At 36.1% G+C, this 26,194-nt stretch overlaps 15 protein-coding genes across 15 annotated transcripts; 6 read left to right on the forward strand and 9 right to left on the reverse strand.

The window, feature by feature from the left end:
- Positions 1 to 1,088: 1,088 nt before the first annotated feature.
- Positions 1,089 to 2,681, reverse strand: AC631_04029 (uncharacterized protein; the record flags this gene model as incomplete). Its single annotated transcript, XM_015612858.1, has 1 exon — positions 1,089 to 2,681. The coding sequence occupies one exon, from the start codon at positions 2,679 to 2,681 to the stop codon at positions 1,089 to 1,091; it is 1,593 nt and encodes a 530-aa protein (XP_015466291.1).
- A 764-nt stretch (positions 2,682 to 3,445) lies between these two features.
- On the forward strand, positions 3,446 to 6,157 carry AC631_04030 (M1 family metallopeptidase; the record flags this gene model as incomplete). The annotated part of the gene is made up of 1 exon (XM_015612859.1): positions 3,446 to 6,157. The coding sequence occupies one exon, from the start codon at positions 3,446 to 3,448 to the stop codon at positions 6,155 to 6,157; it is 2,712 nt and encodes a 903-aa protein (XP_015466292.1).
- Positions 6,158 to 6,274: 117 nt separating this feature from the next.
- On the reverse strand, positions 6,275 to 7,996 carry ASN1 (asparagine synthase (glutamine-hydrolyzing) 2; the record flags this gene model as incomplete). The annotated part of the gene is made up of 1 exon (XM_015612860.1): positions 6,275 to 7,996. One exon carries the CDS (start codon positions 7,994 to 7,996, stop codon positions 6,275 to 6,277), a length of 1,722 nt encoding a protein of 573 aa, XP_015466293.1.
- Positions 7,997 to 8,796: 800 nt separating this feature from the next.
- Positions 8,797 to 9,633, forward strand: AC631_04032 (proteasome regulatory particle lid subunit; the record flags this gene model as incomplete). The annotated part of the gene is made up of 1 exon (XM_015612861.1): positions 8,797 to 9,633. The coding sequence occupies one exon, from the start codon at positions 8,797 to 8,799 to the stop codon at positions 9,631 to 9,633; it is 837 nt and encodes a 278-aa protein (XP_015466294.1).
- A 32-nt stretch (positions 9,634 to 9,665) lies between these two features.
- Positions 9,666 to 10,508, reverse strand: VPS28 (ESCRT-I subunit protein; the record flags this gene model as incomplete). The annotated part of the gene is made up of 1 exon (XM_015612862.1): positions 9,666 to 10,508. One exon carries the CDS (start codon positions 10,506 to 10,508, stop codon positions 9,666 to 9,668), a length of 843 nt encoding a protein of 280 aa, XP_015466295.1.
- A 169-nt stretch (positions 10,509 to 10,677) lies between these two features.
- Positions 10,678 to 12,012, reverse strand: AC631_04034 (uncharacterized protein; the record flags this gene model as incomplete). Its single annotated transcript, XM_015612863.1, has 1 exon — positions 10,678 to 12,012. One exon carries the CDS (start codon positions 12,010 to 12,012, stop codon positions 10,678 to 10,680), a length of 1,335 nt encoding a protein of 444 aa, XP_015466296.1.
- Positions 12,013 to 13,315: 1,303 nt separating this feature from the next.
- SSO2 (syntaxin) lies at positions 13,316 to 14,155 on the reverse strand (the record flags this gene model as incomplete). Its single annotated transcript, XM_015612864.1, has 1 exon — positions 13,316 to 14,155. One exon carries the CDS (start codon positions 14,153 to 14,155, stop codon positions 13,316 to 13,318), a length of 840 nt encoding a protein of 279 aa, XP_015466297.1.
- A 327-nt stretch (positions 14,156 to 14,482) lies between these two features.
- On the forward strand, positions 14,483 to 15,592 carry IPK2 (inositol polyphosphate multikinase; the record flags this gene model as incomplete). The annotated part of the gene is made up of 1 exon (XM_015612865.1): positions 14,483 to 15,592. The coding sequence occupies one exon, from the start codon at positions 14,483 to 14,485 to the stop codon at positions 15,590 to 15,592; it is 1,110 nt and encodes a 369-aa protein (XP_015466298.1).
- Positions 15,593 to 15,670: 78 nt separating this feature from the next.
- SUP35 (translation termination factor GTPase eRF3) lies at positions 15,671 to 17,833 on the reverse strand (the record flags this gene model as incomplete). The annotated part of the gene is made up of 1 exon (XM_015612866.1): positions 15,671 to 17,833. The coding sequence occupies one exon, from the start codon at positions 17,831 to 17,833 to the stop codon at positions 15,671 to 15,673; it is 2,163 nt and encodes a 720-aa protein (XP_015466299.1).
- A 190-nt stretch (positions 17,834 to 18,023) lies between these two features.
- Positions 18,024 to 19,556, reverse strand: AC631_04038 (uncharacterized protein; the record flags this gene model as incomplete). The annotated part of the gene is made up of 1 exon (XM_015612867.1): positions 18,024 to 19,556. The coding sequence occupies one exon, from the start codon at positions 19,554 to 19,556 to the stop codon at positions 18,024 to 18,026; it is 1,533 nt and encodes a 510-aa protein (XP_015466300.1).
- Positions 19,557 to 19,784: 228 nt separating this feature from the next.
- Positions 19,785 to 21,101, forward strand: AC631_04039 (uncharacterized protein; the record flags this gene model as incomplete). The annotated part of the gene is made up of 1 exon (XM_015612868.1): positions 19,785 to 21,101. One exon carries the CDS (start codon positions 19,785 to 19,787, stop codon positions 21,099 to 21,101), a length of 1,317 nt encoding a protein of 438 aa, XP_015466301.1.
- A 643-nt stretch (positions 21,102 to 21,744) lies between these two features.
- Positions 21,745 to 23,754, forward strand: AC631_04040 (uncharacterized protein; the record flags this gene model as incomplete). The annotated part of the gene is made up of 1 exon (XM_015612869.1): positions 21,745 to 23,754. One exon carries the CDS (start codon positions 21,745 to 21,747, stop codon positions 23,752 to 23,754), a length of 2,010 nt encoding a protein of 669 aa, XP_015466302.1.
- Positions 23,755 to 23,898: 144 nt separating this feature from the next.
- AC631_04041 (uncharacterized protein) lies at positions 23,899 to 24,342 on the reverse strand (the record flags this gene model as incomplete). Its single annotated transcript, XM_015612870.1, has 1 exon — positions 23,899 to 24,342. The coding sequence occupies one exon, from the start codon at positions 24,340 to 24,342 to the stop codon at positions 23,899 to 23,901; it is 444 nt and encodes a 147-aa protein (XP_015466303.1).
- Positions 24,343 to 24,556: 214 nt separating this feature from the next.
- On the forward strand, positions 24,557 to 25,453 carry AC631_04042 (iron-sulfur cluster assembly protein; the record flags this gene model as incomplete). The annotated part of the gene is made up of 1 exon (XM_015612871.1): positions 24,557 to 25,453. The coding sequence occupies one exon, from the start codon at positions 24,557 to 24,559 to the stop codon at positions 25,451 to 25,453; it is 897 nt and encodes a 298-aa protein (XP_015466304.1).
- A 126-nt stretch (positions 25,454 to 25,579) lies between these two features.
- AC631_04043 (uncharacterized protein) lies at positions 25,580 to 26,188 on the reverse strand (the record flags this gene model as incomplete). Its single annotated transcript, XM_015612872.1, has 1 exon — positions 25,580 to 26,188. The coding sequence occupies one exon, from the start codon at positions 26,186 to 26,188 to the stop codon at positions 25,580 to 25,582; it is 609 nt and encodes a 202-aa protein (XP_015466305.1).
- Positions 26,189 to 26,194: the final 6 nt, after the last annotated feature.

A 26,194-nucleotide genomic window follows, 5' to 3' on the forward strand; every position in this document is an offset into this window, starting at 1 on the left:
TCCCAGTTCAAGCTGTTAGAGCTATAGTATATCCCCTGTCATATTCTTCCCACGAAGGAAGCGTAGTGAAGTTTAGAATATCTTCCTAACGAAATAGCAACACCGGTATCTTTAAATCCAAAGACTCATCTCCATCATATAATACTAAGTCCTCTAAGTAGACCTTAATTCCACCTTGTGTACTAGCTCCTGCTTCGCTTCTAATTGGGATGCAAGAAACTCCCAGAGAATTTGCATCCAACACGGAATCCTCGACATAGGCTACTATTGGAGTACTAAATAAAATGCTACTCAATTAAAGGAAGATTATAGAAAGCATTTTCCTTTGAAATATATACCGGCAAATTTTGCTAGCCGATTTAGGCTATTTATGTACCTTTGATAAGGACTTTTAGTCTAAACCATAAGGGTGCATATTTTCTGGCATCAAAATTGTTGGATTATGTCATGATGAATATGCATAAACCAACAAGGAAATTTTCATGCACTCGGTACAGACTATAATTGACACAAAGTTTGTTCCTAAGAACATCACACAGACATATTTGAGAAGGTATCATATGACAAGTTCTGTAAATAAAAATAGTTAATGAAGATTATACTCCTAACTTAATCGATCCATTATATTTACAATTATTAGACAGCATTCGTCAGTAAGGTATCACACTTAACTAGTCGCAAATATACATACAGCGTATTGTTTAGTCGCCACCATCCCTTATTTGAGAAACGCACCAGTTCATATTTATAACGCACTCTAGAAGTAAAACATGACGCTATTCTAAAAATAATTTTGAATGTACAGTGAAGCTTTAATTATTATCGGTTATGTTACTTATTTCATTTTATATTTCGCTTGTCAATTTAAGCAGTTGTTAACTTATTAAGATATTATATTCTTTATTCATTTTCTTTGCCTAAAAACTTTTTGAAGAATAAACACGGATAACACTTATCTACTCTATACATAGATCAATAACTTCTTCATGTTTTATAATTCTCAGTACAAACTGCTTTCTATTGTAAGACGTCAAACATGCAGCAGTTGTCGCAGTCACGTGATTAAGCTTCCATTAATTAATACCAGGCTACTCTTTGAGGTCCTCTTTTTCATCTTCAACGACTAAAGCATTGTTATTTCTAATCCAAATCACATACAACAATCCTATATTTAGATATATCTTGATAGCACCTGACCATTCTCTAACTGGAGACATCATGTTATCACGAGTAAACTGCATTATTTCCGTCATCATTTCTACCAGCATTATGAGTTGTTCCCTGGATATATTCTCGATTAATTTCAGTTCTGAAGGAAAACTATTCATCATTGAGTAAATAAAGTTACCTAAAATACGTGCAAATGAGCAAAACCATGCCAATGCTGAAACAATTGGTGATATGAAAATGACAAGACTAGATTGTTTAAATGCTTTCATTATTCTGGTATTAGCATCAATTCCTTCGGTGGTAGTTGAAGTAGGTGGCAATTTCTTAATAATATTCCTTGTCTTGAAGTAGTAAATAAATGATACAAAACGTAAGACATAAGGGAATACAAGCGAGCCAAGGAAGCACGAGGCACCTATGGTTTCAATTGTATCTTGATGTAATAGCGAAGGATATGACTTCAAATACCTTGCAATGTTTGTTATATTATTCAAAATTAAATCGACAATGAAAAGTGACAATGCTATGTTCTTAGTTCTCTTTGGAATTTTGCTAAATGTTCGAGAAGCTCCCCTATTATAATAAATTACACCATATCCCATAGTGAAGAGTAAAGTATAGAATTGAAGGAAGATCTTCCAATTAGGTTGAATCCATTCATTCATTAGACGGAAATATTCAAAGAAGTGTATTTTGCGGCTGCTCAAATTGCTGTGAAGCTCGATAAATACTACAAACCATTCAAGGGACATGAATGATAAAAGCGGTATCAAGACATAAAATATGACTAGTTTTGAAATAATTGGCATATTCTTGGTTTGTCTTCCCTTCGTAAATCGCAAACTATTATGAACTAGGTATACTAATAGCAATACTCCTGTAACAATTATATACTTTGTTTGACAATACTCAGCATATGACATGTTAGTCGAGTAAAATGAAGAGGGTTCAGGAACAATACGAATAGTCATCATTTTGATACCTCTGTTAATAGGTGGCGCAACATATGCACAATACATACCAATCTTGTAAGCTGGTAATATGGCTTCATCGTGACCATTCTTCTTCGATGCGTCCAAATATCCATTATAAATCCTTCTCTCGTCAATTTCATTGTACCCATCATACAAATCCAAGATAAACTTATTTTCTTCAAAATCTACTGAATTTCTCAAAAAATAATTGTCCCAGTTCAAGTTAGTAGAGCTATAGTTGGATGCATACCCCCTGTCATATTCTTCCCAGGAAGGAATGGTCGTAAAGTTAAGAATATCTTCATAAGGTAATAGCAAGACTGGTATCTTTAAATCTGTTGACTCCTGTCCATCATTTAGGATCAATTCTTCTAATAAAACCTTGATACCACCAATTGAGGTAGCTTCTAGTTCGCTCAAAATAGGAAAGCAAGAAACACCCAGTGAATTTGCATCTAACTGATAATGTTGGAAACCGGCCAGTACTGATTTTGTTAATAGAACCCCACTCAACAATAGGACTAGAAGGGAAAACATTGTTAAAAAGAACTATAATCTCTCGTAAAAATTAGCGGTCGGAAATTTGTGCTATTTATACTATCGACGGAAATGCTCATCAACTTCGAATTAGGCCCAAAAAGGGTTCATGCATTCTGATATCATCGATGACGTGAGAAATTATAATGTACGATGGATTGCAAGCTACCCTTCATGTTATTTCGGTAGGATTGAAAAATTAGCAGCATCCTTCAGTTTATATCTTACACAATATACCTTTTGAGTTTGCATAATCTCTAAATTTCACTTTATCTAAGTCTACCGAGAAATAAACTCTTTTGTTCACCTATTTCAAAGCCATAACGCAGCGAATGTTTGTTTTTCTTCTTCAACTAAACCTTAAAGCTACTTGATAGATTAATAGACCCATTCTAAATTATTGTACGGTAATAGAATTAAAATGCGTTTGTAGCAAATTGTATTATCGCTGGAATTCAGCTTTAAAAGATGTAAATGAAATATCTCAATTTTAGAAACTTGTTAGTATATGCGGTTCACACTGACAGACAGACATTTACTGGTTTTCAAGATAATGCCCTTTTCATAAATAATATGCTTATAACATATACTTTAAGGAATGAAAATACGAAATGGAAATATATATGAATTTTGCCGTGTGGATTTCGCTATTTGAAGCCGTTCTTCTTAGAGCCGTTGAGAAATGAGGCATAAAAATCTAAGATCATAAATATATTCTTTATCTCCAACGATCACATTTTCTACTTTTTTTTAGATAACCGACAATGTGTAGTTCTGATAAAAAACCTTATTACGAAGCGTTGCCTACTTCGTTAAAACCTTACCATTATGATGTATCTATTAGTAATATCAATGTTGAGAAGGAGACATTTGAAGGAAAAGTGGTAATTTACTTAAGGATTGTGGAAGAAACAAACGAATTGCATTTGAACTATAGAGATTTATCAGTCTCGCAAGATAAAATTGATATAGCCATATACTGCAATGATTCGAATAAAAATATTGGTGTTGACTCCATTCAAGAATTTAGCGATAAAGAGTACTTTATAATCAAGTTTGCGGAAATTGTAAAGCCAGCAGATAGCTCAGAGTTGGTAGTGACTTTAAATTATGATGCTGTTATTCAGACTAATATGGCGGGTTTCTATAAATCTGGTTATAAAGAAAATGGTGTTGAAAAAATTATGTTGTCTACACAATTTGAAGCGACTGATGCCAGAAGAGCATTCCCATGTCTTGATGAACCTGGATTAAAAGCCACCTTCAGCGTTGATTTAGTTGTCTCACTGGAATGGACGATCTTGGGAAATATGCCAATATTGGAAGAGAAACCAGCTGGAACGAATTTGAAGACGGTAAAGTTTGAAAAAACGCCAATAATGTCTACCTATTTGTTAGCATGGGCTTGCGGAGAATTCGAGTATATTGAATCATTTACGGAAGGTACTTATCAAAACGATAAGCCATTGCCTGTTCGTATTTACACCACAAAGGGATATAAACAAGAAGCTGAACTTGCGTCAGAGATTGCTCCTAAAATTATAGATTACTTTTCCAAAATATTCGAAATTAAGTATCCTTTACCAAAGCTTGATTTAATTGCTGTGCATTCGTTTTCACACAATGCTATGGAGAATTGGGGTTTAATCACCTACCGTAGTACTGCTTTGTTGTATTCTGAATCTAAATCTGATCCATCCTACAAGCAAAAAGTTGCCTATGTCGTTGCTCACGAGTTAGCGCATCAATGGTTCGGCAATTTGGTTACAATGAAATGGTGGGACGAATTGTGGCTTAATGAAGGTTTTGCTACATGGGTAGGTTTTGCAGCTGTTGATTATTTGTTTCCTGAATGGGATATATTTAGCGGATTTGTTTCTGAATCTTTGCAGCAAGCTCTTAATTTAGATGGATTAAGAAATTCTCACCCAATTGAAGTCCCCGTGGTGGATGCTTTGGATATTGATCAGGTCTTTGATGCTATTTCTTACTTGAAAGGTGCTTCAACCATATTGATGATTTCAAACTCCCTTGGAACAGAAGTATTTTTAAAAGGTGTCGCAAAGTACTTGAATAAAAACAAATTTGGCAATGCCACATCTCATGATTTATGGTCCTCAATTAGTGAAGTCTCTGGAAGGCCAGTTAACGATATGATGGAATCTTGGATTAAAAAAATTGGGTTTCCTATCGTTAATGTAGACTTGGATTATGCTACTAAACAATTGACTATCAAGCAATCAAGGTTTTTGAATAGTGGGGACTTGAAGGACGAAGAAAACCATACCAAATGGTGGATCCCGTTGAACTTTTCGAATGGTCCGTCTGCTAGCGACAAGTTATCGTTAGAACCAAACGAAATTTCTCCTGGCTCCTCAAGCATCACAATCAATGATTTCCCAGTGACTAATGACTTCTTTAAATTAAACAAAGATACAACGGGAGCTTATCGTGTGAACTATTCACCACAAGTTATGGAACAAAATATTTTACCATTTTTCAAGAAATTATCGGGTAAGGATAAGGTTGGTGTAATTGCGGATGTGGCATCTATAGCTGTTTCTGGGGATAAATTTACGTCAACAACTACATTGTTCAAACTAATTCAGTCAGTGATAGATTCTGATGCTATCGGCGATGAATATGTTGTTTGGTTAGAATTGGGTAAAAGATTAGATCATATTTTAGTGACCTTCACTGGTATTGATGAACAAATCTCAAGGGGCTTAAAAAACTTTGCAAAATCGGTTTATAAAAAGATGTCTATCATCTTTTTGAATGAATTGGAAAAAAACAAAATAGACGATTCTCAATTCTTGAGAAGCAAATTGAGAGCAGAAATCTTGGGCAAGGCTGGTTTGCTCTCAATTGTTGAAATTGAAGATTATGCTTTGACATTATTTAATGAATGGAAAAATGGAAATTTTATTCATCCATCATTAAGAGCTTTTGTTTTCTCCACAATTGTTTCTTCTGAACGATTGATTGACAGCGAAAAATTCGAACTTATCTTAAAAGAAGTAACACATCCTACTTCTTTGGACTCACGAGAAATTGCTTTAGAATCATTAGGTCATGTTAATGATAAAGAATTATCCCAGAAATTAATTGGTTACTTAATAGAACCTGATATTGTCCCAACCATGGATTCACACTTCTTGGGTCGTTCTTTATCAACAAATGCAACTACAAAAGATGAGTTTTGGAAGTTTTTCAAAGAGAATTACAATGAATTTTATAAGTTGATGTCTACGAACATGGTTGTCTTAGATAGATTTATCAAGATTACTTTGAAAAACTATCAATCCATGGAAATGTATAACGAGATAAAAACTTTCTTCAGCGAAAAGGATGTGCATGGTTTTGAAAGATCATATAAACAGGTATTGGATAATATCCTCATCAATTCGTCATGGGTTGAAAGAGATGTTAATAAAGTAAAGGAATGGTTGCAAGAAAATAATTATATAAATTAGTCGTTAATGTACTACAGTTATTTAATTTAATTGTAATTAAAAGTGTGGCCTTCACATCTATAAATAATATTTAGAATACATAATAGAACCAGGTATTTACTAATTGAAGTTTACTATTTAAGCTTGATCAACTTTTTGTTCATGGATGGTAGCAAATCTACCGGATGGATCAGCATGACAACCCCATTCAGCTTTTGGAACCCATCTCATAACAGTTGAAGCAGCAGCTTTAGAGTGGAAAATTTCATCGAATTTACATCTGTACCAGTAAGCTTCCTTGGTTGTTGGAATGTCAGTACCCCATTCTGGTTTAGGGTTGGCGAACTGTTCATCAGTAATAGTACTTTCAGCAGTATCTTTTAAACCATCGATCCAAGAGTAACCAACACCATCGGAAAATTGCTCTTTTTGTCTCCACAAGATTTCTTCTGGTAAGTATGGTGTTGCACTTGGGTCATCAGAAGTGTCAAAGGCCTTTCTCAAAATGTATTTCTCAATCTTACCTTCAGCAGGCTTAATTAATTTATCTTCTGGGTTAATGTTCATACAAACTTCTAAGAACTTCTTGTCTAAGAATGGAACTCTGGCTTCCAAACCCCAGGCCATAGTTGACTTGTTAGCTCTTAAACAATCAGCATAATGCAAGTTTTTAACTCTCTTAACACATTCTTCGTGGAAGTCCTTTGGACTTGGAGCATTTGCGAAGTATAAGTAACCTCCGAAAATTTCATCAGAACCTTCCCCTGATAAAACCATCTTAACACCTTGGGCCTTAATCTTTCTAGACAATAAATACATAGGAGTAGAAGCTCTGATAGTAGTAACATCGTAGGTTTCCAAGTTGTAGATAACATCATCCAATGCGTCTAAACCTTCATCTAAAGTAAAGGTGTGAGAATGGTGAATAGTACCAATAAAATGAGCAACTTTTTCAGCAGCGATTAAATCAGGAGCACCAGGAAGACCGATAGCAAAGGAGTGTAATTGACTCCAACCACTAGAATGTAAAGAACCCTTTTCATCAACACCAGACAATTCTTTGTTGGCATCAATACCATCCTTACTGATGGCAGCTGCTGCCTTTTGGGTTTCTCTAGAAGCAATCGATGCAATCAAGGAGGAATCTAAACCACCTGATAATAACACACCATATGGAACTTCAGCCATTAATCTCTTTCTGACAGCCAATTCCAAAGTTTCTCTTACTTCCTTGTAGTCGACTCTCTTAGATGGAACAGACGATTCGTCCCACCATGAAGGAGTGAAGTATCTGGTGATTTCGTCGGTATTAGAATCGTAGACGTGACCTGGTGGGAAAGCAAAGATTTCGTCACATTCATCAGTAAGACACTTTAATTCAGATGCAAAGTAACGGGTTTTTGGGTTCTTCGAACTCTTACCCATGTACAAGGTGGTGATACCGATAGGATCTCTACTGGCGACAATACGGTCGTTCTTCTTGTCATATAAAACCCATGCGAACATACCATCTAAGTGCTTTGGTGCATCAATGTCGTATTTTTCAAATAATGGAATAATTGGTTCACAATCAGATAAAGATTTGTATGGGTATGATGGGAACTCATCTCTTAATTGAATATGATTATAGATTTCACCATTAACTGCTAAGGTGTAGTTATCATCTTCAGAGGTGATTGGTTGCGCACCAGAATCTAAACCGACAATAGCTAATCTTTCGTGACATAAGATGGTGGAGTTTTGAATAACGTTACCTGACCAATCTGGACCACGGTGACGGATTCTTTTGGAATACTGTAAAGCCTTTGATTTGAACTGTTCAACCTCAGGTTGTCTAAAAGCTGCAAAAATACCACACATAGTTCTATTCTATACTAGGTCTAAGAGTAGTAAATGTCTTTTCAGTGATACAAGCGTCGTTGTAATGCTTTATATATGAAAAATTTATTTTCGTCGACTAGTGACTAATTATTTTCACCCTCGGGTCGCAATTCTTTTTGCGACAATTGTTCAATTCCGGTCCGCACTATTCCAGTTTCCGTTAATCGCCTTACGGATGATTCCCCATTAATATGACTCAACAGCTTATCAGCACAACTGAGTGTATTATCTGCTTATTATTTCCCTTGAAAATAATTATTGCCTGTTGTATTACAATAGCTGTCCCACAATAGTGAAAATATATTGATAATGTTCTTCCTGCAATTGTATTCGCATTTCGATCTCCGTTAGCCGCCGTAAATTAATGAGTCGCTGATAAAACCCTTACCCCGGTACCCATAGAAGCATATGTAGAAACTCCAACACTTTCAAATTCCTCTAGAACTATCCTGACTTTTAAATTCATCATATTGTGTCTCCGGGACCGTTTTGAATGGGAAACTATTTATTATGTGTTAAAATTTGAATTAGTATACATATCACCCAAGTAGTCATCTCATCAGAACAGATTGGGTGCGAATTAATCCGGTGTCTGGGTGTAATGGAATCTGGTGTATGGGTTCAATTTTTGGAATTTTTCGGTTTGCGCACGTCTAAGCCTATTTGTGAGAAAACAGTATTGATAGAGTAGACCGGTGGCAACAAGGCAGGATCAAACTAGTATTCAAAGGAAGATTATCCATAACTTATCATCGGGACACAATAAATAATACGTAGGGATGTCATTGCAGAAGTTAACTGGAGAGTTGTATCAATTGTTTGAGTCAGAAAAGTATACACAATGTCAGAAGATCTTGACGCCAATCAAGATTGAATTGATCAAGCACAATTTATTAGTGCCATTGGCATCAAACAGCACAAATAAAGATCAGTTGAATGATTTGAAGATTGCAGAGAGGATCTTGGAAATTGGATCCTTGGCATCGTTGTTAAGCAATGATTATCAAGGATTCGAGAACTATTTTGCGCAATTAAAGCCATTTTATAGTAATGAAAAGCTCCACAGCAAGTTGGAAATAAATACTGACTGCACCAAAATTATCTCATTATATTTGTTATATTTGTTATCCCAGGGATTAATTTCCAAGTTTCATGTTGAATTGGAATATATCTTCAACAAACGCCAATATAACATTGAAAAGGATTCTTACTTGCAATTTCCAATTAACTTGGAAAGAAACTTAATGGAGGGTAACTATAATAAGATCTGGAAGTTGTTAAATGAGTCGGATAATAAGCTCCCATGTAAGGAGTACAAGCATTTCATTGATACATTAATTACTGCATTAAGATTTGAGATTGCGAAGTCCTTGGAAAGAACATACGAATCGTTGCCGGTCAGCAACTGTAAAAACTTGTTATACTTCCCACAAGAACAGTCCGATTCTGTATTTCAACAGTTTTGCGAGCAGGATTTGGAAATTGAAAACTGGACCTTTAAGAATGGTACCATTTTCTTCAATTCCAAGAATAAAGATGAGGCAAATAGTGAAAATTCTACAGTTGTCATTAATAATGTATTAAATTATGCAGAGCAAATCGAGTCCATCGTATAAATAAAATTTTAGATGATTACTTATAATATAAATTATTCTAATGACGTATAGAAATTCTTGTAGGCCAGATCTAAATCATTTAAGAAGGTGTCGATGTCAGACTGGGCTAGTTCCTGGTCTTCCAAATTATTCAATTTAATTAGCCACGATATCAACTTTGATTTTCCTGGGAATTCAATCGTCTTCCCATTATTTTCATCATTTGAATCATTCATTGTTACTAAATCATTAAGACTAACCACCAAATCTGACAATAAAGGGTGCAATTGATCCTTTGTTTTGTAATTCAATTTCAATGCATCCATGCATGTGATGAAATTACCTGTTACCTCTGCAACTAGTCTACCGCTTGCCTTTGTATTCGTAGATGTATTGGCATTCCGATTGTCATGTGTTGGGTGGCTCGAACTTTCAACCTGAGTGCCAAGGTGCTCAATTGTCACAGGTATACCTGTTTGTAGCCTCTTTATAGCTAATGGAGCATGCAAGTTATATGTATTGCCTAGAATTTCAGGAAAATCATCGTTATCTACTGAAGCCCCTGGTATTATATCTGCCAATATTGTTTTCTTGGATTGATCTTCTTGAAATCCTTTGATGATTATTTGGTACTGATTTATTAACCTTAATGAAGTAGATGTGTATTTATCCTTGTCGGTAATGTAATCCTTTAGGAACGATTTCTCTATCATTTCCATGACTGTTATAATAGAGTATATTTCTGCAAGTGAATCATATATGTTTTTATGCAACGGAGATTTGATCACAGCCGATTTATCAATCTCCTTATGATATTTGATATGGTTAGCATTACTAGGAGTATATGAACTGGTAGATGTTGGTGCATATGATGGCGGAGGGTTTATGCCTGACATCCTTGGTCTTGAATGGTAAGCTAAATACGTTTAATTGTAACCACTTTATATAACTCTTCTATACTCGCACTGCAGATAAATTAATTACATATACTAAGTCTTAAAGTATTAGTTTAATCTATTCTATAATTTACTTTCCTCCTTACATATCTAGCTTTATACACTGTCGCTAGTCAATGTATTGTACCAAATTCTTTCCCAATTTATTCGACCCAAATGCTTCACCATTAAATCCTAATCTTACCCAGTTCGATTTTGTATACTTATAAACTATCGGAGGCGGATTGAACCTTTGAAGTACGGTATCAGTTTCATCATACCTTGCATTTACTAATCTATTTACAAGGTCTTTTCCAAATTTATTTCTAGCCCCTTCACACTGATTTATTATCCATGATAATAAATATTCGCTACTTTCTCTATTGAAAGGACTGACAGTTATTGGTAGCTTGATTTCCATGTCCTTGCCTTGTACTAGCTTCACCTTAATTATCGCCTCGTATCGTATCGAAAAAAGCCGACCTAGAGTTGTGAAACCCTGTGTATGCGTAAGTGGAATTCCCTCAACCACTTTACTATTTTTCTTATCATTTGCATACGTTGATATAACATGCTTGCTATCACTCAAGTTGTTGTCAATATAGTTTTTATTGCAATACATCTGCAAATACTCGTTATCAAAGGGAAACTCCAAGCGAAACTGGTGGGAGACACCTTGAGTGTTTAAAACGGAATTTTCATTCAAGAAACTCTTTGTTTCGGTGTATATCTTATGCTCTTTCATCAATGGAAGCCCACCCTCATGGCATTCCAAAATCTCTTTTATTTGGAATGTTATGAACTTTAATCGCAAGTTCTTACTGATTTTGTTGCACAATGGATCCGTCATAGTTTTAACTAGCAAAATGATATCATCTTTAGGTCCTATTGACGACACTGGTAATGACAATTCCACAAGCACCTGCTTACAGTTTGAACTCCTCACTTCTGCTATTGGTTGATTGAACTGTCTGTAAATTGGCAACGTGTCGTACAATTTGATTGGAATGGGGAACGCTTCGCTATAATTCGTCTCATTGTTATATGTATCACCGCACGAAACTTTGACCACAAGACTATGGGTTGTAATTGCGTTCCATTGCTGGTACTGTCCGCTGGAAATAATATCTTTCGGTAATGGAATCAACACCGGTATATCTATTCCAAGTAATCTTTCTGAAAATTCTCCTGCTGCGGGCCTAAAAATAAACGGATTTTCATATATTTTATATTCTCTGATAGTATCATTAGATCCTAGTGTCGACGGCACAACAACCCTCTGTGTAGTTCTCAATTCTACTCCTACCGATCGAATCAGGAAAGGAATGCCATTAAAAGGTCGTAACTCAATGACGGTTTCAATACGAGGTATGCTTCTTGGAACTCCTGGACACCCACAAACTACGCTTGTACTTGATGCTCTTAGACTGGCTATCACAGGAGAAACTGTCTTGGGAGGTGACATATTTACTTGATTTAAGTAGGTAGATCTTCTTTATTTACTTTCAGAATAAAATATAAACTTGGTTATATACAGGATGGGACATAAACAAAAAAAATTATAAAATGCCAGGAATAATACTATACTTCACAGTGAACCCAGGAAATTTAGCTTTGTAATATGCATACGACTCTAATGAACTGATGGATAAGTTTACTGAAACAAATGCCCAGGCGAGGACATAGTTTATATCAATAATCGACAACTGGTCGTGTAGGTTACTGATGATTGCAACTATTAAATATAGCATTATCTCATCAAGATAATGGGCAGATCCAACTAATTGAAACATTCCAAACTTGGGTAGCGAATATTTAAGTAGCTTTGATAGGTGGTAATGATTCTGAAACTGGTCAATAGAAAGTAATAAAAACAAAGTAACTAAGACCGTATCGATGAGATCAAACCCAAGGTTAGCAGGAATAATCGCGCTATTCAAGTAGAATGGAAGCAAACTAAGGAAACAATTTAATGATATGGAGACATAGAATGCTAAGCCCATGATATAATGAAAGACATTAATCTTTGCTTTTAAAGAAAATTTTGTGAGGTACAAGCTTTCTAGCAATCTACGGAAGGATTGAAGCCATAATAGATAAAATATAAGCTTGTAATGTTTGTAGTTAGCAGGTACCGATTCCAAAGTAGCAGGCAGCCATGACTTAGCAAATGTAGTTATTGCAGAATTAAATATCTGGTTTCTTCGAAGTAGTGCTAAAAAGAAGATAATACTAACGCAGCATCCGAAATATGCGATATAAAAATGAAGGAACCATCGTTTAGGAACCGTAATGGAAGTTAAATAATTTATTATGGTTGATTTTGATTGAGGGTTTTCATAATTTTTTCCATACTTAAGTAGGCAGTTAAGTTTCTTAATATACTTTATAAGCAAAATGCATACTATGGTTAGAAAGTAGAAGATGCCTATAAGTTGTTCTAGTGGCTTTTTAACCATTCTTTGTAGTGCCATATATAGTGTTCTGAAAAAATTATTGAAATTTGAGATTTTAAATTTGACAGGTTTGTTAAGTGCCAAAATGCATACTATAGCTCGGCTGCTAGGATGTGCATAACACTGAAATACACGAATATGATATTACTTGTGGAAACTAGTTAGACTAATTGAGAAGCTATATTGCTACAAAGGAATTCTTCCCGTAAAACTTCAGAATAAAGTTACATTTATTGACCGGCCTTCTAAACATTAATAAAACAGGCCTACTTATAAAAGGTAATTAATTATAGGCTAATTATACATCTTAAATTACTTTCTACCAAAGACGATACCAAGAACAATGGCGAGAATGGCAGCAATAATCAAACAGATAACAAGACACCAGATTCTCTTCTTTCTGGCTTTCTTGGCACTAGTGACAGCCTTGTTGGTGTGTCCAACACCTTGTTCAATATCATGTTGAGCAGTGTGAATTTGTTCATCAATTTGTTGAATTGGTTGATCTTGTTCGATAATCATCTCCTCCATGTCATGGAACAATTGAGTTAACTCAGCCATGGTCTTTTCTAATTTCAATAATTCACGGTGTCTCACTTGGACTTCGTTTAATACAGTTCTAGCCTCACCTCTTCTGTTAGATTGCATTAAAGCTTGCTGGAAGTACTGTTGACTATTGCCGTCTTCGACTGCTGCACGAACTTCGTCATCAGATGCTTCTGGTTTTATAATTCTATACTGTCTTTCAGCTTGGACCTTCGTTTGCTCTCTGTTATTAGACTCCACGACTCTATATTCTTGGATAATCTCCAAAAATCTCTTTCTACAGCTTTCCGCCTGATCCATCTTGTGCTGGTCCTTCGCCTGCGCAGCTTGAGTCTGCACATTTTTAATACGATTCTTTAAATCATTTTGCAACGATTGGGATTCCGATACTAATGCGTCGATTTGTTTTGAGTTATAATCAGCATCCTCTTCGTTCAAATCCAACTCTTGTACGAAATTTCTTTGCTTGTTCGACACTAAATTGATTAAGTTGGAATACTGGTCCAACGAATTGTTTATATCATTGATCTCGTTCATGTACGTGACAAAATCATCCTCGTTAGATCCGGTACCTGAACCAGACGAGTATTTGTTATAGTTACCCATTTCATATGAGTTGCCGTATGGATTGCTCATTTTCCCCTGCGTATCTTATTTTCTAGTTTTTTTTCCTGAGATATCCTTTTTAATTAAAAAACTTAGAATAAGCCGATTTACTTATTCAATTCAATCACTTATTGATACTACTTTACAACAAACTAGTTAGATTCAAGAAGAATTAGAAAATTTTTCAGTCAGTTTGTGTTTATCAAACAGGTGTACAAAAAAAGAAAGTGACGAAAATTGGCTGAGTTCGTATATACAGGGCTGGCCTGAAAAATGAAAAATGCTTCATTTAGTACTGATACACCAAATCAATAAGGTCTTAAAAGCATGGATAATACGTTTGTCCCATCAAAACATCAAGCAGCTGGTCACGATGGATGTTTGATTTCAATTGGGGATAATTCTATATTTGCTAAGCTAACAAATCAACAAGAGATAGACTTTTACAATGAAACTCAGTTATTATCACAAGACGATGAAGATCAGCCGTTGGGGAGCAAATTGATTGATTGGATGCCAGTCTTCATGGGAACGTTAACACAGAGCGATATTACTAAACATGACCCAAATTCGCTTATTATGCCTGTGCTAAATGAGGATAAGAAGAGAGTGGAACAGAAATTAGAAGGAGTTGATAAGGATTCAGAGGACGATAAGCAGTATATTGTATTACAGAATTTATACGGAGGATACGTGAGTCCCAGCATTTTGGACATTAAATTGGGATCCAAGTTGTTCGATGAAAATGCTACTGCAGAGAAAGCAGAACGATTGGGCAAGGTGAGTGACACAACCACCAGTGGGACCTTGAACTTTCGGATTTGTGGCATGAAGTTATACAACGGGAGTCTGAAAAGAATGCCTGCTGACGTGTTCGATGGTATGGAAAAGACTATGAAGCTAATTGCAGATGATGACGGAAATGTCAATTACATAGAATTTGACAAATATTTTGGCAGGACGTTATCGAAAGATAACGTCGCAGATGGCTTGGCGTTGTTTTTCGATCAATTTGACAATGCGTTCATAAAACGAAAGCTTCTAGAAACGTTTCTCAAGAGACTCCAACTCTTGTACAATTGTTTGTTAGACACTGAGGTACGGATCATATCTGGTTCGCTATTGTTCACAGTTGAAAACGACACACATAAATGGGAACCTGTCGTGGGTAACGATGAATTGTATGAATCACGAGATTCACTAATACGATCAGATTTCATTGATGATGACGATGATGACGATGATGACGATGATGACAACCCAAACGAAGTGCAAGGCGATCAATCCACTAATGATGCATCCCCTTTGAGTAGTCTTAACTTTATTGATTTTGCACATGCAAAATACACTAAAGGTAAGGGCTATGATGAAAATATCATACTAGGTGTCGAAAACTTAATAGCAATATTTGAAACGATATTGAATCAATGTAAATAGTACATATCTGCTATCTAAAACAGGAAACTAGATTAAATTATAAAAGATATAGAATAAAAGTACACTTATTTAATGACCTTATAACACCTTAGTAATTTTACCGATAGCGATGGTGGTACCTTGATCTCTCAAAGTAAATCTACCCAATTGTGGGTAATCAGCGTAGGTTTCAGCACATACAGGCTCGTTAACTTCTAAGACAGCAATGACTTTCATACCCTTCTTAGCAAATGCTGGTGGTTTCTTTGATTTTCTATTGGTTCCCTTTTCTAATTTGTGCTTTAATTCGATAAAGGTAACTTCTTCAATAGCAGTATGCACATGCATAACACATGAGAAACCATTAGATAAAATAGACTTCAATTCAACAATAGCAATTTGGGCTTCAAATCTAGTGATGGTCTTGACTGGCTTTAATGGAGAAGTTAACACGTAACCTGGAGCTAAATCTTCTTCTTCTACACCCTTAATCTTTAATCTAACTTGTTCACCACAGTATGCTGCATCACATTCTTGTTCAGTTTCATTGAAAATTGTGACGACTTCAATAGATGCTTTATTAGGCATTACTATTAAGTTTCCACCCTTCTTAATATGACCACTTTCAATTTTACCTTCAATTATAGTACCCATATCCTTCATCTTACCACTAATTGGCAACATAAATGGCGCGTTGATATGACGATGCATGGTTTTCATGTTATCTAAAAATTCCAATAATGATGGGCCAGAGTACCATGGACAATCCTTTGGATCAACTCTGTCCTTAATACCTGCACCAGTATAACCAGAAACAGGCATGAAGATTATATCATCTTTAGCGTATCCAATACCCTTCAAGAATACACCTAATTTAGTAATACAATCTTTGTAACGATCTTCCGCCCAACCAACAGTTGGATCGTCCATCTTGTTAACAACGACAATAATCTTGTTAACACCTTGAGTTTTGGCTAATAAAGCGTGTTCTCTTGTTTGACCACCCTTTTCGAAACCGGTTTCATATTCACCCTTTCTGGCGGAAATGACCAAAATACCAACATCAGCTTGAGATGCACCACCGATCATTTCAGAAACGTACATTTTATGACCTGGAGCATCTAAAATAGTGTATCTTCTCTTTTCGGTCTCAAAATAAGCCTTACCGACTTCGATAGTCTTACCATCGTTTCTTTCTTCTTTGTTGGTATCCATAACCCATGACAAATACCAACCTTGTCTACCGGCATCTTTAGCTTCTCTTTCATATTTGTCAACTGTTCTCTTATCAACAGAGCCAGTCAAATATAAAATATTACCACCCATAGTCGACTTACCTGCATCAACATGTCCCATGAAAATGATAGAAACGTGGTCTTTACCACCAAACATATCATTGACGACTTCTTCATCAACTTCATCTTCTTGTTCTTGGATCACTTTATCAGCAGTGACTGGAGTTGATTCCTTAGTGGCAACTTTAGAAGTAGACTTAGAGGCTGGCTTAGATTCAGATTTGGTTGAAGCTGGAGTGGCCTCCTTCTTTGCTGGAGCTGGAGTAGCTTCTTTCTTTGCTGGAGCTGGGCTAGCTTCCTTCTCAACAGCAGCAGGAGTAGCTTCCTTTTCGGTGGCAGCTGGGGTAGCTTCCTTTTCGGTGGCAGCTGGAGTAGCCTCTTTTTCAGTGGCACTTGGAGTAGTCTCCTTCGATTCGGTTTCTGGCGCCTTTTTAGCGTTAGCCAACTTGATACCAGAAGAAGAAGCCAACTTCAAGGTCTTTTTAGGCTTGTTCAAATTACTTTGAGCACTTTGCTGCTTTTGGAAATCGGCCAATGACATACCCTGGCTTTGTTCTGGTTGTTGGTCCTGTTGGTTGTAATTATTATAGCTGTTGTATCCACCTCTATTGTTGTAGTTATTGTATCCACCCCTGTTGTTGTAGTTTTGGTAACCGCCTCTGTTGTTGTTGTTCTGGTATCCCTGGTATCCTTGGTTGTAGTTTTGATATCCTTGGTTATAGTTTTGGTATCCTCCTTGGGAATAGTTCTGGTATCCTCCTTGGTAGCCTCCTTGATAACCTCCTTGGTAACCGCCTTGTTGTCCACTTGGTGTAAAAGTTGGAGCATTATTAGCATTGAAATAGTTCTGTTGTGGTTGTTGCTGGTACTGTTGGTACGATTGTTGCTGTTGCTCACCACTTCCGATTGAGGTGTTTTGCAAATCTTGAGACAATTTGTCTTGATTGTACTGTTGGTCGTCAGACATTCTCCTCAGTTTTCTACTTTCTACTAAATCAAACGAAAGTCTTTTAACTAATGATCTTATATAGTAGTATCATAATTTTCAAAAAAATTTTCATACTGCGAAGAACCGGTCTTTTCACACGTGTAGATATGGTCGGTTTCTACAATATTCATACATTCATTATGCTTCTATATATACAAATATGTCTAATCTAGATAGGGTTAGCGACTCCGTAGAGCGACGTACATCTAATCAACAGAAGCCGTTTCGTCATTTTCGAAAAAGAATGAAATAATGGGTCGTCTTCAACCTCAAAAACTTTAGGAGTACCTTGGTCTGATGATTGCAACCATTTAGCCAAACATGTACTCTTATGCATTAATTGTAGTTCTTCTCCAGGGAATTTACCAACACCAATCCTCTTGCCGTGTTCCCGTGGATCACACGTACATTTGTTTTTAATGTAAAAATCGGTGTTTAAAGGACAAAGCCCTAAGGCTTGTGTTCGAACCAGTACTGCTAAATCGTCGAAGAAATGAACTTCGTTTGTGTTGAGGAAAAGAGACGTGGCTATGGTCTTGATTACTGGTTCTCTCCAGGATTCGTAGTAGAAGCCGTTGAATTCGTCTATATGGTTGAAGAAATGTTGGTATTGGGTGGATTTGAAAAACGACAAGTCCACTAATTCGAACTCTGTATCAATACTGCACGAATTTATCTTCCAATCGGCATTAGGGTCCTGTAATGCACTGGGGTCCATGCCTTCACCAAGAAGGAAGTGAAAATTGTTCTTAGTGGGTCCCGATTCTGGCATAAAATTGTTGTTTGGGTCGAGAATATACTTCTTTACGATATTGAACAAACTAGGATGAAGATGAGGATAGTCTTCTTGCATCAACAGCCATCCATACTTGATCTTGTTTTGTTTCATGTATTTGAACACATCATAGTTGACTTCACAACTCAACTGCGAGCCCAATGGCACTTTCCAGTAGTAGTCATAGTCTTTCCAGAGGTTATCCAAATTATAGAAATGGCCTGTCAGGAACCTTGCAAAATGTCTTGCTTGTAATATGTTTTTTGATCTCAACATTTTTGGGAAGTCCGTGTCACGTCTAGTTTGTCTTACCCTTTGTTTGTCAATTCCCGGAGGATATACTAAAAGTTCCGACAGGTATTTCAAATCCATGAATTTCACGCTGGATCCCAGCAAAGTTAAAGCCGTTATATCTCGCTGAAGCAGAGACAACATCGCTCTGTGCGATATTATAATCCAATCATAATTGTACTTTTCATTAAACTTCTGTTGGTAGCTTCTTATTGTTGGCATAATCATCGGAATATCAGCCTTATTCTGTACCACAACCACCATTGCAGCCCTCTCTTTCTCCTTGTCTCCTTCTTCACCTCCTGAATTGGAATCTTCATTGTATTCGTTTGTTGATAGCACCCCATTCACCTCGAGCAGTTGGTCTTCTTCCTCTTCTTCCTTTTGCACAGTGTGTGTTTCTACGGATGTACCATAAGAATCTACGTCATTCGAAGTATGTTTATCCCCTTCTTCGTTAATAAACTTGAAAACCCTGCTATTTTGCAATGCAGATACCAGATCTTCACGAGAATCGAGAAATAAGTGTTGACCAATGATAAGAAGCAGAAGGACACAAAGCACAATGAATATCCTTAACAACCGCTTGTTAGGTCTGTAGATGACATCTTTGACTGTGCTTGAATCATTTGACATCTTAATTGTTGATTCAAACCAATATAGCACTTAATATATATAAAAGAATAAGAATAATAAAGCAATTCAAAAGATTCTGTTCAGTGTTTTTGCGAATAGTGCAACATAATTGAAGTTTTAGTACAGAATTAATATGATAACTTATTTTGTCAACGCTAAATATTTACTACATAAGATATAATCAATTGACAATTAGAAGGTTATTACTATAGTTTGAAAAAAAATCCAATGCCAGTTTTCGGAGAACGTAATATTACGTCGATTACTGTTAAAATTAATCAATTGTCAACCCCACAGGAGGATGATATTGATAAGCCAATTGAACTTTATTTATCAGATTTGATACATTTAATTCAGGTACAGCCTCATACGGGGGCATCTGAAGCTGCAAGAGCCATCAGGAAAAAGATAAAATATGGAGAATCTGTTAAAGTACAGTTGAAGGCTCTCAGTGTACTTGAGTTGTTGGTTTTAAACTCAGGACCGAAAATCGGGCCAGTGATAGCTAGAGATGATAAGCTACATGATGTATTGAAAGGTATAATAAATGGTCATGGAAAGACGGGTGCAGGTGCAAGCTATCATGTTGATGTCCAGCGTAAAGTTAGGGGATTAGCTAGAGGATGGAAATCAGAATTAGCAGATATGAGTGACTATAAGCCATTGGCCACATTATGGAAAGCTATTCCTGGTGCAAGAAATAGTAGAACTCATTCTAGAAAGACGAGTGAAAACATTTTTGAATCTGAACTTGATGACCAGCCGAAATCACCAACGCCTGTCAGCCAGAAGAAGATTCCACCTCCTCGTCCAGCCAAAGCGTCTACATACTCTGCAAACTCTGAGGAACCTAGAAAAACAAAAGGCAAGAAGAAGAGAAGAAGAAGAACTCGTGGAGGTGTTCGTTATGCTGATGAGGAATATCAAATTCCTCAAATCAACTATAAAGTTGAGGCTCCTAGAATCAGAACTGTCATTGCAGAATGTCATACGCATACAACGACTTTGAATAATCTTTTAATGACATTCCCATCTGAAATGTCACCATTGGATGATGAGAAATGCTCTAGCGAGTTTGACAAGTGTCGCTCTATAAGAAGAAAAGTGTTGAGATACTTGCAATACGTGGGTGCAGGAGACGGAACAACAAAAAGTGAACAGGTCCTAGCTATGGATGAAGAGTTCTTAGGAAGCTTAATTGTTGCTAATGAACAATTAGTGCATACCTTCAAGAATTTCGACAAAGCTTGTGGATATACCGAGGAAAATCCAGCACCAGACTATGATGATGACGATGTCGGTAGTGAAGGATATGAGAGCTATTATACTGATGAATCGTCTGATTCAGATACTGAGAATGTCGCAGACGAGTTGTCTAATGTTAATTTGGCTGGGGAGGGTTCCTCAAGCGCATTGCAAGGTAAAAAGTCTCCCCCTCCAATACCTAAATCAAAACCAGCCGGTTATACTAACAGAAGCCTTAGCAAAATTAAAACCAATGCAAGCGTTTCTAGTGATCCCTTTGGTGATAAAAACGAAGTATGACCTGAATCGTTTTTACATGGCCGGAAAAGCTTTCAACCTATTCCTTTTTTTATATACAATAGGACAATAACCCTTAGTTCTATTGGAATTGCGAGCGCTACCATTATCGTTGTTCTGTAACTCTACTTTTATATTTCAGACCTTCCACAGGCTACTAAAACTAAAGTGATTGCGAAATCGATTCTAAATAGAAATTCTTTTTACTTTTTCATATAACGTGTAGAGATTTAATCGAATTCATGAGATACATCGTACACCTGTACTTTTCGTAACATTTCTAAATCAGTAGTTGTGATTCAAAGAAAACGCTAGCGATTTTTTATTCCCAAACTGGCCTATTTATATGTATATATTTTTCCATAGTTAACATAACTTAAATGTGTGATATTAGCGACATATGAGGTTTAGCTTATATTATAAGTGTAGAGTCAAGGATTCATATTGTCTTATCGTTATTTTGGCCGAGGTACATACTGTCTTTGTTTCGATCGTAAAATAAAAATTATGCGAATTGATCTGCAATATTTACTTCCACCTTTAGAGTACTACAAACATAGGACCTTAAATATAGATTGAATTAGTGGCGTTATCTTAAACTGGATGATTTGGATAGAGTTCAAGTAAAATTATTGAATGTTTAATAATGTCTTTAAATTATGACAATGAAATACCAAATAAATCTAATTTCGACGACCATGGAGTAAAGAAAGCGGATAGAAAGTATAAGCCAAATTTTCCGAAAGATATGCCTAGGCTCCCTTCAATTGAGGAATTTAAGTTAGACCGTATTATATGTGATGATTTGAAGGAAGAATCTCAAGAGGTTGTTGATTCTATGATAAAAGTGGCTACTAGTTACCAGAATGATTTGAAGAGTGAAATTCGAAGGAAACTTTCAATTGAACAAAAGATTCAATTCAAAAACATTGAAATTGCAAAAATTGCCCATTCATTAAGTAAGAATATTGCAGTAAGAAATAAAAAGTTAAGAAAAGCGATAAGCAATAATGGAAGTAATTCGAACAGCATGCACAATAATTCTGCTAGTTTACTTCTGTTAGGCACAGAGAGTACTATTGACGACGAAATAGAGATTCTATTAGAATTATCAGCAAAAGCTTCGGGTAAGATTCGAGGATTGACCCAGAGACTTTCAAAAATAGACCACAGGGTAAACAGAATGAAAACGGATGAAATCCTAGGACAACCAAATTCTCGGAGAAAGCAAGAATATCCGTATATACATAAGATGCTTTCTCAGAAAGGAAGAAAGTCAGAAATTAAACCAGCATCACCAGTTAATAAAGTATCGGATGAGGCTTTGACTGAAAGAGATCCGATGTCAGAACCAAACGTGAATCGTAAAAATCTACCACTCTTACAAGATATAAACGATAAACCAGTAATACAGCAGACTCCCCCTATTGTAGAAGAGGAAGATATGGATGCAGAGCAATTCGAGCTATTCATGTCCTCATCTATAAACAAATATAGGGACCTTCAACTGAATAAGTATAACGATGTTGATATATTCACTAAACAGGAATTCAACAAGAATTCCGAACTCAATGATATTTTTTTCGATGAAAACGAAATAAATGATAGTACAAGCGGTCAGTCCACAAGTCTTTCTACTTTCAAACCAGGAAACCCTTTGAGCTTATTATATTCGTCAATTATTGAAGATCCAATATCAAATGATCGAAGATTATCTGTTCGACCATCATTAAGTAACATGGCTATCAATGTGAAGTCTCCAGCTACGGTCAAATCAACACTACAAACATCGCATTTCAAAAAACTAAGAATCAATGGATCGCCCATCACGTCTGAAACATTTCAGAAAATGAAAGAGAAGCCAACATGTGAATGCAATAATCACGAAGATGATGATCATTTGTCACATTTCAGTGATCATAGTGAGGATTCTATGGCAAAGAGGGCATTGACAGACTCTCTAGTCGCGTTGGAGAGCTTTCATATGAGCAGTGATGATACGTCAGGCTTGAATACTGATCCTGAAGATAATGATATAGAAAGTGAACCCAATATGACTTCCGAGTCATCAGACCTTGATTCCATGAGTAGCGAATCGAGTGATAACAAAACTAACACATATGCTGACCAATATTACACGTTACTTAAAGCCGATTTAAAGAAGAAAAAGAAAAAGAAAAGACTACATCTAGAAAGAACTCAACAAATTCACAAGCGCCGTATTTACCAAAGAAAAGATATATCCCCAACACCAAAGCATAAGCCGTCTCATCATTCTTTGAAACCCAAAAGGTCCATACTAAAATTGCCCCCAATGAAAATCCAACCAAATTCAAATGTGCCTCCATTCCCCAAAATACGAATTACAGGTATTGTAAGTGACTCTTCAAAAAAGCACAATACCCTTATGCCTGAAATCAAAAACATTGCTGCTAGTACTATAAATACACAGCCTACAGTTGGTGCAAGTAGTATCAATGATTTCACAGTGACTGGCACCATGGTTCTTGCAAGACCAAATTCTAATGAATCCAGTAGTAATGACAATGATGAGAATGAAGTTATTCTGTGGAACGGTCTACCCCAAGAAGTACACGATGATAATGCTGATTCCATGAGCTTAAAATCAATATCTAGATTGAAGGGCCTTTTATAAATGCCTTAACGTCTTTTATTATAAATGAAATTAGGTTATATAGAACCGTATAGATTTATATCCTATGACTACAGAAACATGGCATTAATCGAAGTATATGTTCGTTTACAGAGTCACGGATTCACCATGCAATATATGACACTTCTAAAATAGCCATACCCAGAAAAACCATATCGTTATCACACCAAACACCAATAACCACATCCTCCAACTTATACCCGCTCTTTGACTCATTACAATCATCTTATTCCATGTATTCTTCAATGTTATTTTCCCTTTTTCCATTGAATTGGTTATATCGTCATTCAATTTAATCGATTTATTGATTTCTGTACCCATTTTAACTCCCAAATTTTTCAACAAATTAACCTTTTGGCTCATTGTATCGACCTCATCATTATTCTGTGATTCAAGCGACAGTAAGTAAGATTCGTTATATTTTGCTGATGCAGCTGGAGCTTTATCGTATGGAGAATCTGATCTTGAAAGCGGTGTGTTATTGGCAGGACTTCTTTGTGGTGTAGCAAATAATTGGGTCCTCAAATCTCTCTGATGTGCTCCGCCATTATTTGAATATCTTGAACTCATATTTGCTTTCAGAATCCTAGATTATCTCCAAAAAAACATAATAATAACTGAGTATTGAAGATCAAATTGAACACCGCGTATTCAATCAGCTCCAAAAAAATTCATTATCAGATTAGAGATTAGTAAGGTAAAAAAAAGAATTTTTAAAGAAGATATTGAAAGCAGTAGAAGCTTATACAAAGTCAGGATCTAACTTATAATAGAATAATAGAATATGGATCCAGCTGAGCCCCAAGAGAGTCCAAAATCGTTGCTGAATGTCAAGCATATAATATTAATATTATCAGGTAAAGGAGGAGTTGGAAAATCATCTGTTACTACACAAACTGCCTTGACACTTGTTAATAAAGGGTTTAACACTGGGGTATTGGATATAGACTTAACTGGGCCGTCTTTACCCCGGATGTTTGGAGTAGAAACAAAACAGGTCCATCAATCGTCCGCAGGATGGGTTCCGGTATCGGTGTATAATAATGGACAGGAAAAAGATGAACAAAAGAAGAGGGGGAATTTATCGTTAATGTCCTTAGGATTCTTGATAGGAAATAGAAATAGCTCTGTGGTATGGAGAGGTCCAAAAAAAACGGCCATGATTAGACAGTTTCTTAAAGACGTAGTGTGGAGTGGCGGCGAAAATAATGTCCCGTTAGATTACTTGTTGATTGACACTCCACCAGGAACTTCAGACGAGCATATTGCTATAGCAGAAGAGTTACGTTGGGCAAATCCAGATGGGGCTATCATCGTTACTACGCCACAACAAGTTGCAACTGCCGATGTTCGTAAAGAGATCAATTTTTGTAAAAAAGTCAACTTTGATGTACTAGGCGTTGTAGAGAATATGAGTGGGTTTATATGCCCGCATTGCTCTGAATGCACCAATATCTTCCTGAGTGGTGGTGGTAAAGAGCTAAGTGAAAATTTGGACTTGAAATTTCTCGGCAATGTCCCAATAGACCCAAGTTTTGTCGAAATGATTGAAATGCAAGATAATGAACAGAATGATGGAAAGAAGAAGCTCATTGATTTATATGATGACTGCGAATTAAAAGAGATTATGGAAGGTATCGTCGATAAAGTATTAGAGCAACAGCATCCACCTAGGTTTTAATTGGCAATTTTTGTATATATTTAAAATGAAAGTAATGAAAGTCTTCCTAAAATAGGAAAGATGAAATTAATATACACTATTAAAATTAGAAAAGATTTATGCAAATATATATGGTATAGCACCGATTTACTCAACATTATGGGCTTTTTTCCATTTAGTGATTCTTCTTCTTAAATCACCAGCACTCTGTTGGTATATATTTAACTTCTTGTCCCACATCATTTTATCATAATCATCGCCATGCTTTTCGTGTAACTTCTCTAACCACTCATTTTCTCTAGCAGAAGGTTTTCTTTCTTTTTTGACTTGTGCGTGTTTTTGAGCGTATTCTTCTAACTGTTTAATCACAGATGAGCTCTGCTCTTCTGCTTCAGGCTTAGGACCCACTTTCATTGTCCCGTAAATAACCTTGGTCACCTCGTTCGTTTCAGGATCTCTGATTATACGAGCTTCACCTTCCGGTATCTTGGCAGGGTCTGTAGTTTGTTCGATTTCAGAAAGCGATGGCTTTGGGGTAGAATCTGCGGCCTTTATTTCAGATAACGTTTTCACATCTTGTTCTTTTCCTCCAGCTAAAAATCCCAACTTTGCTCTCAATCCAAGCTTCTTATAATTTTGTTGTAAAGTCAATGATTTATCCCAGTTAGCAGCGATGATTGGGTTGGAATGAATATTAACATTTCTCTTTTTATCCTTGACTCTTCTCGTATTCTTACGAACCGATGAACGGTTCATCTTTCT

Source organism: Debaryomyces fabryi, assembly GCF_001447935.2.
Source record: "Debaryomyces fabryi strain CBS 789 chromosome Unknown contig00098, whole genome shotgun sequence".
In the NCBI taxonomy this organism is placed as follows: domain Eukaryota; kingdom Fungi; phylum Ascomycota; class Pichiomycetes; order Serinales; family Debaryomycetaceae; genus Debaryomyces; species Debaryomyces fabryi.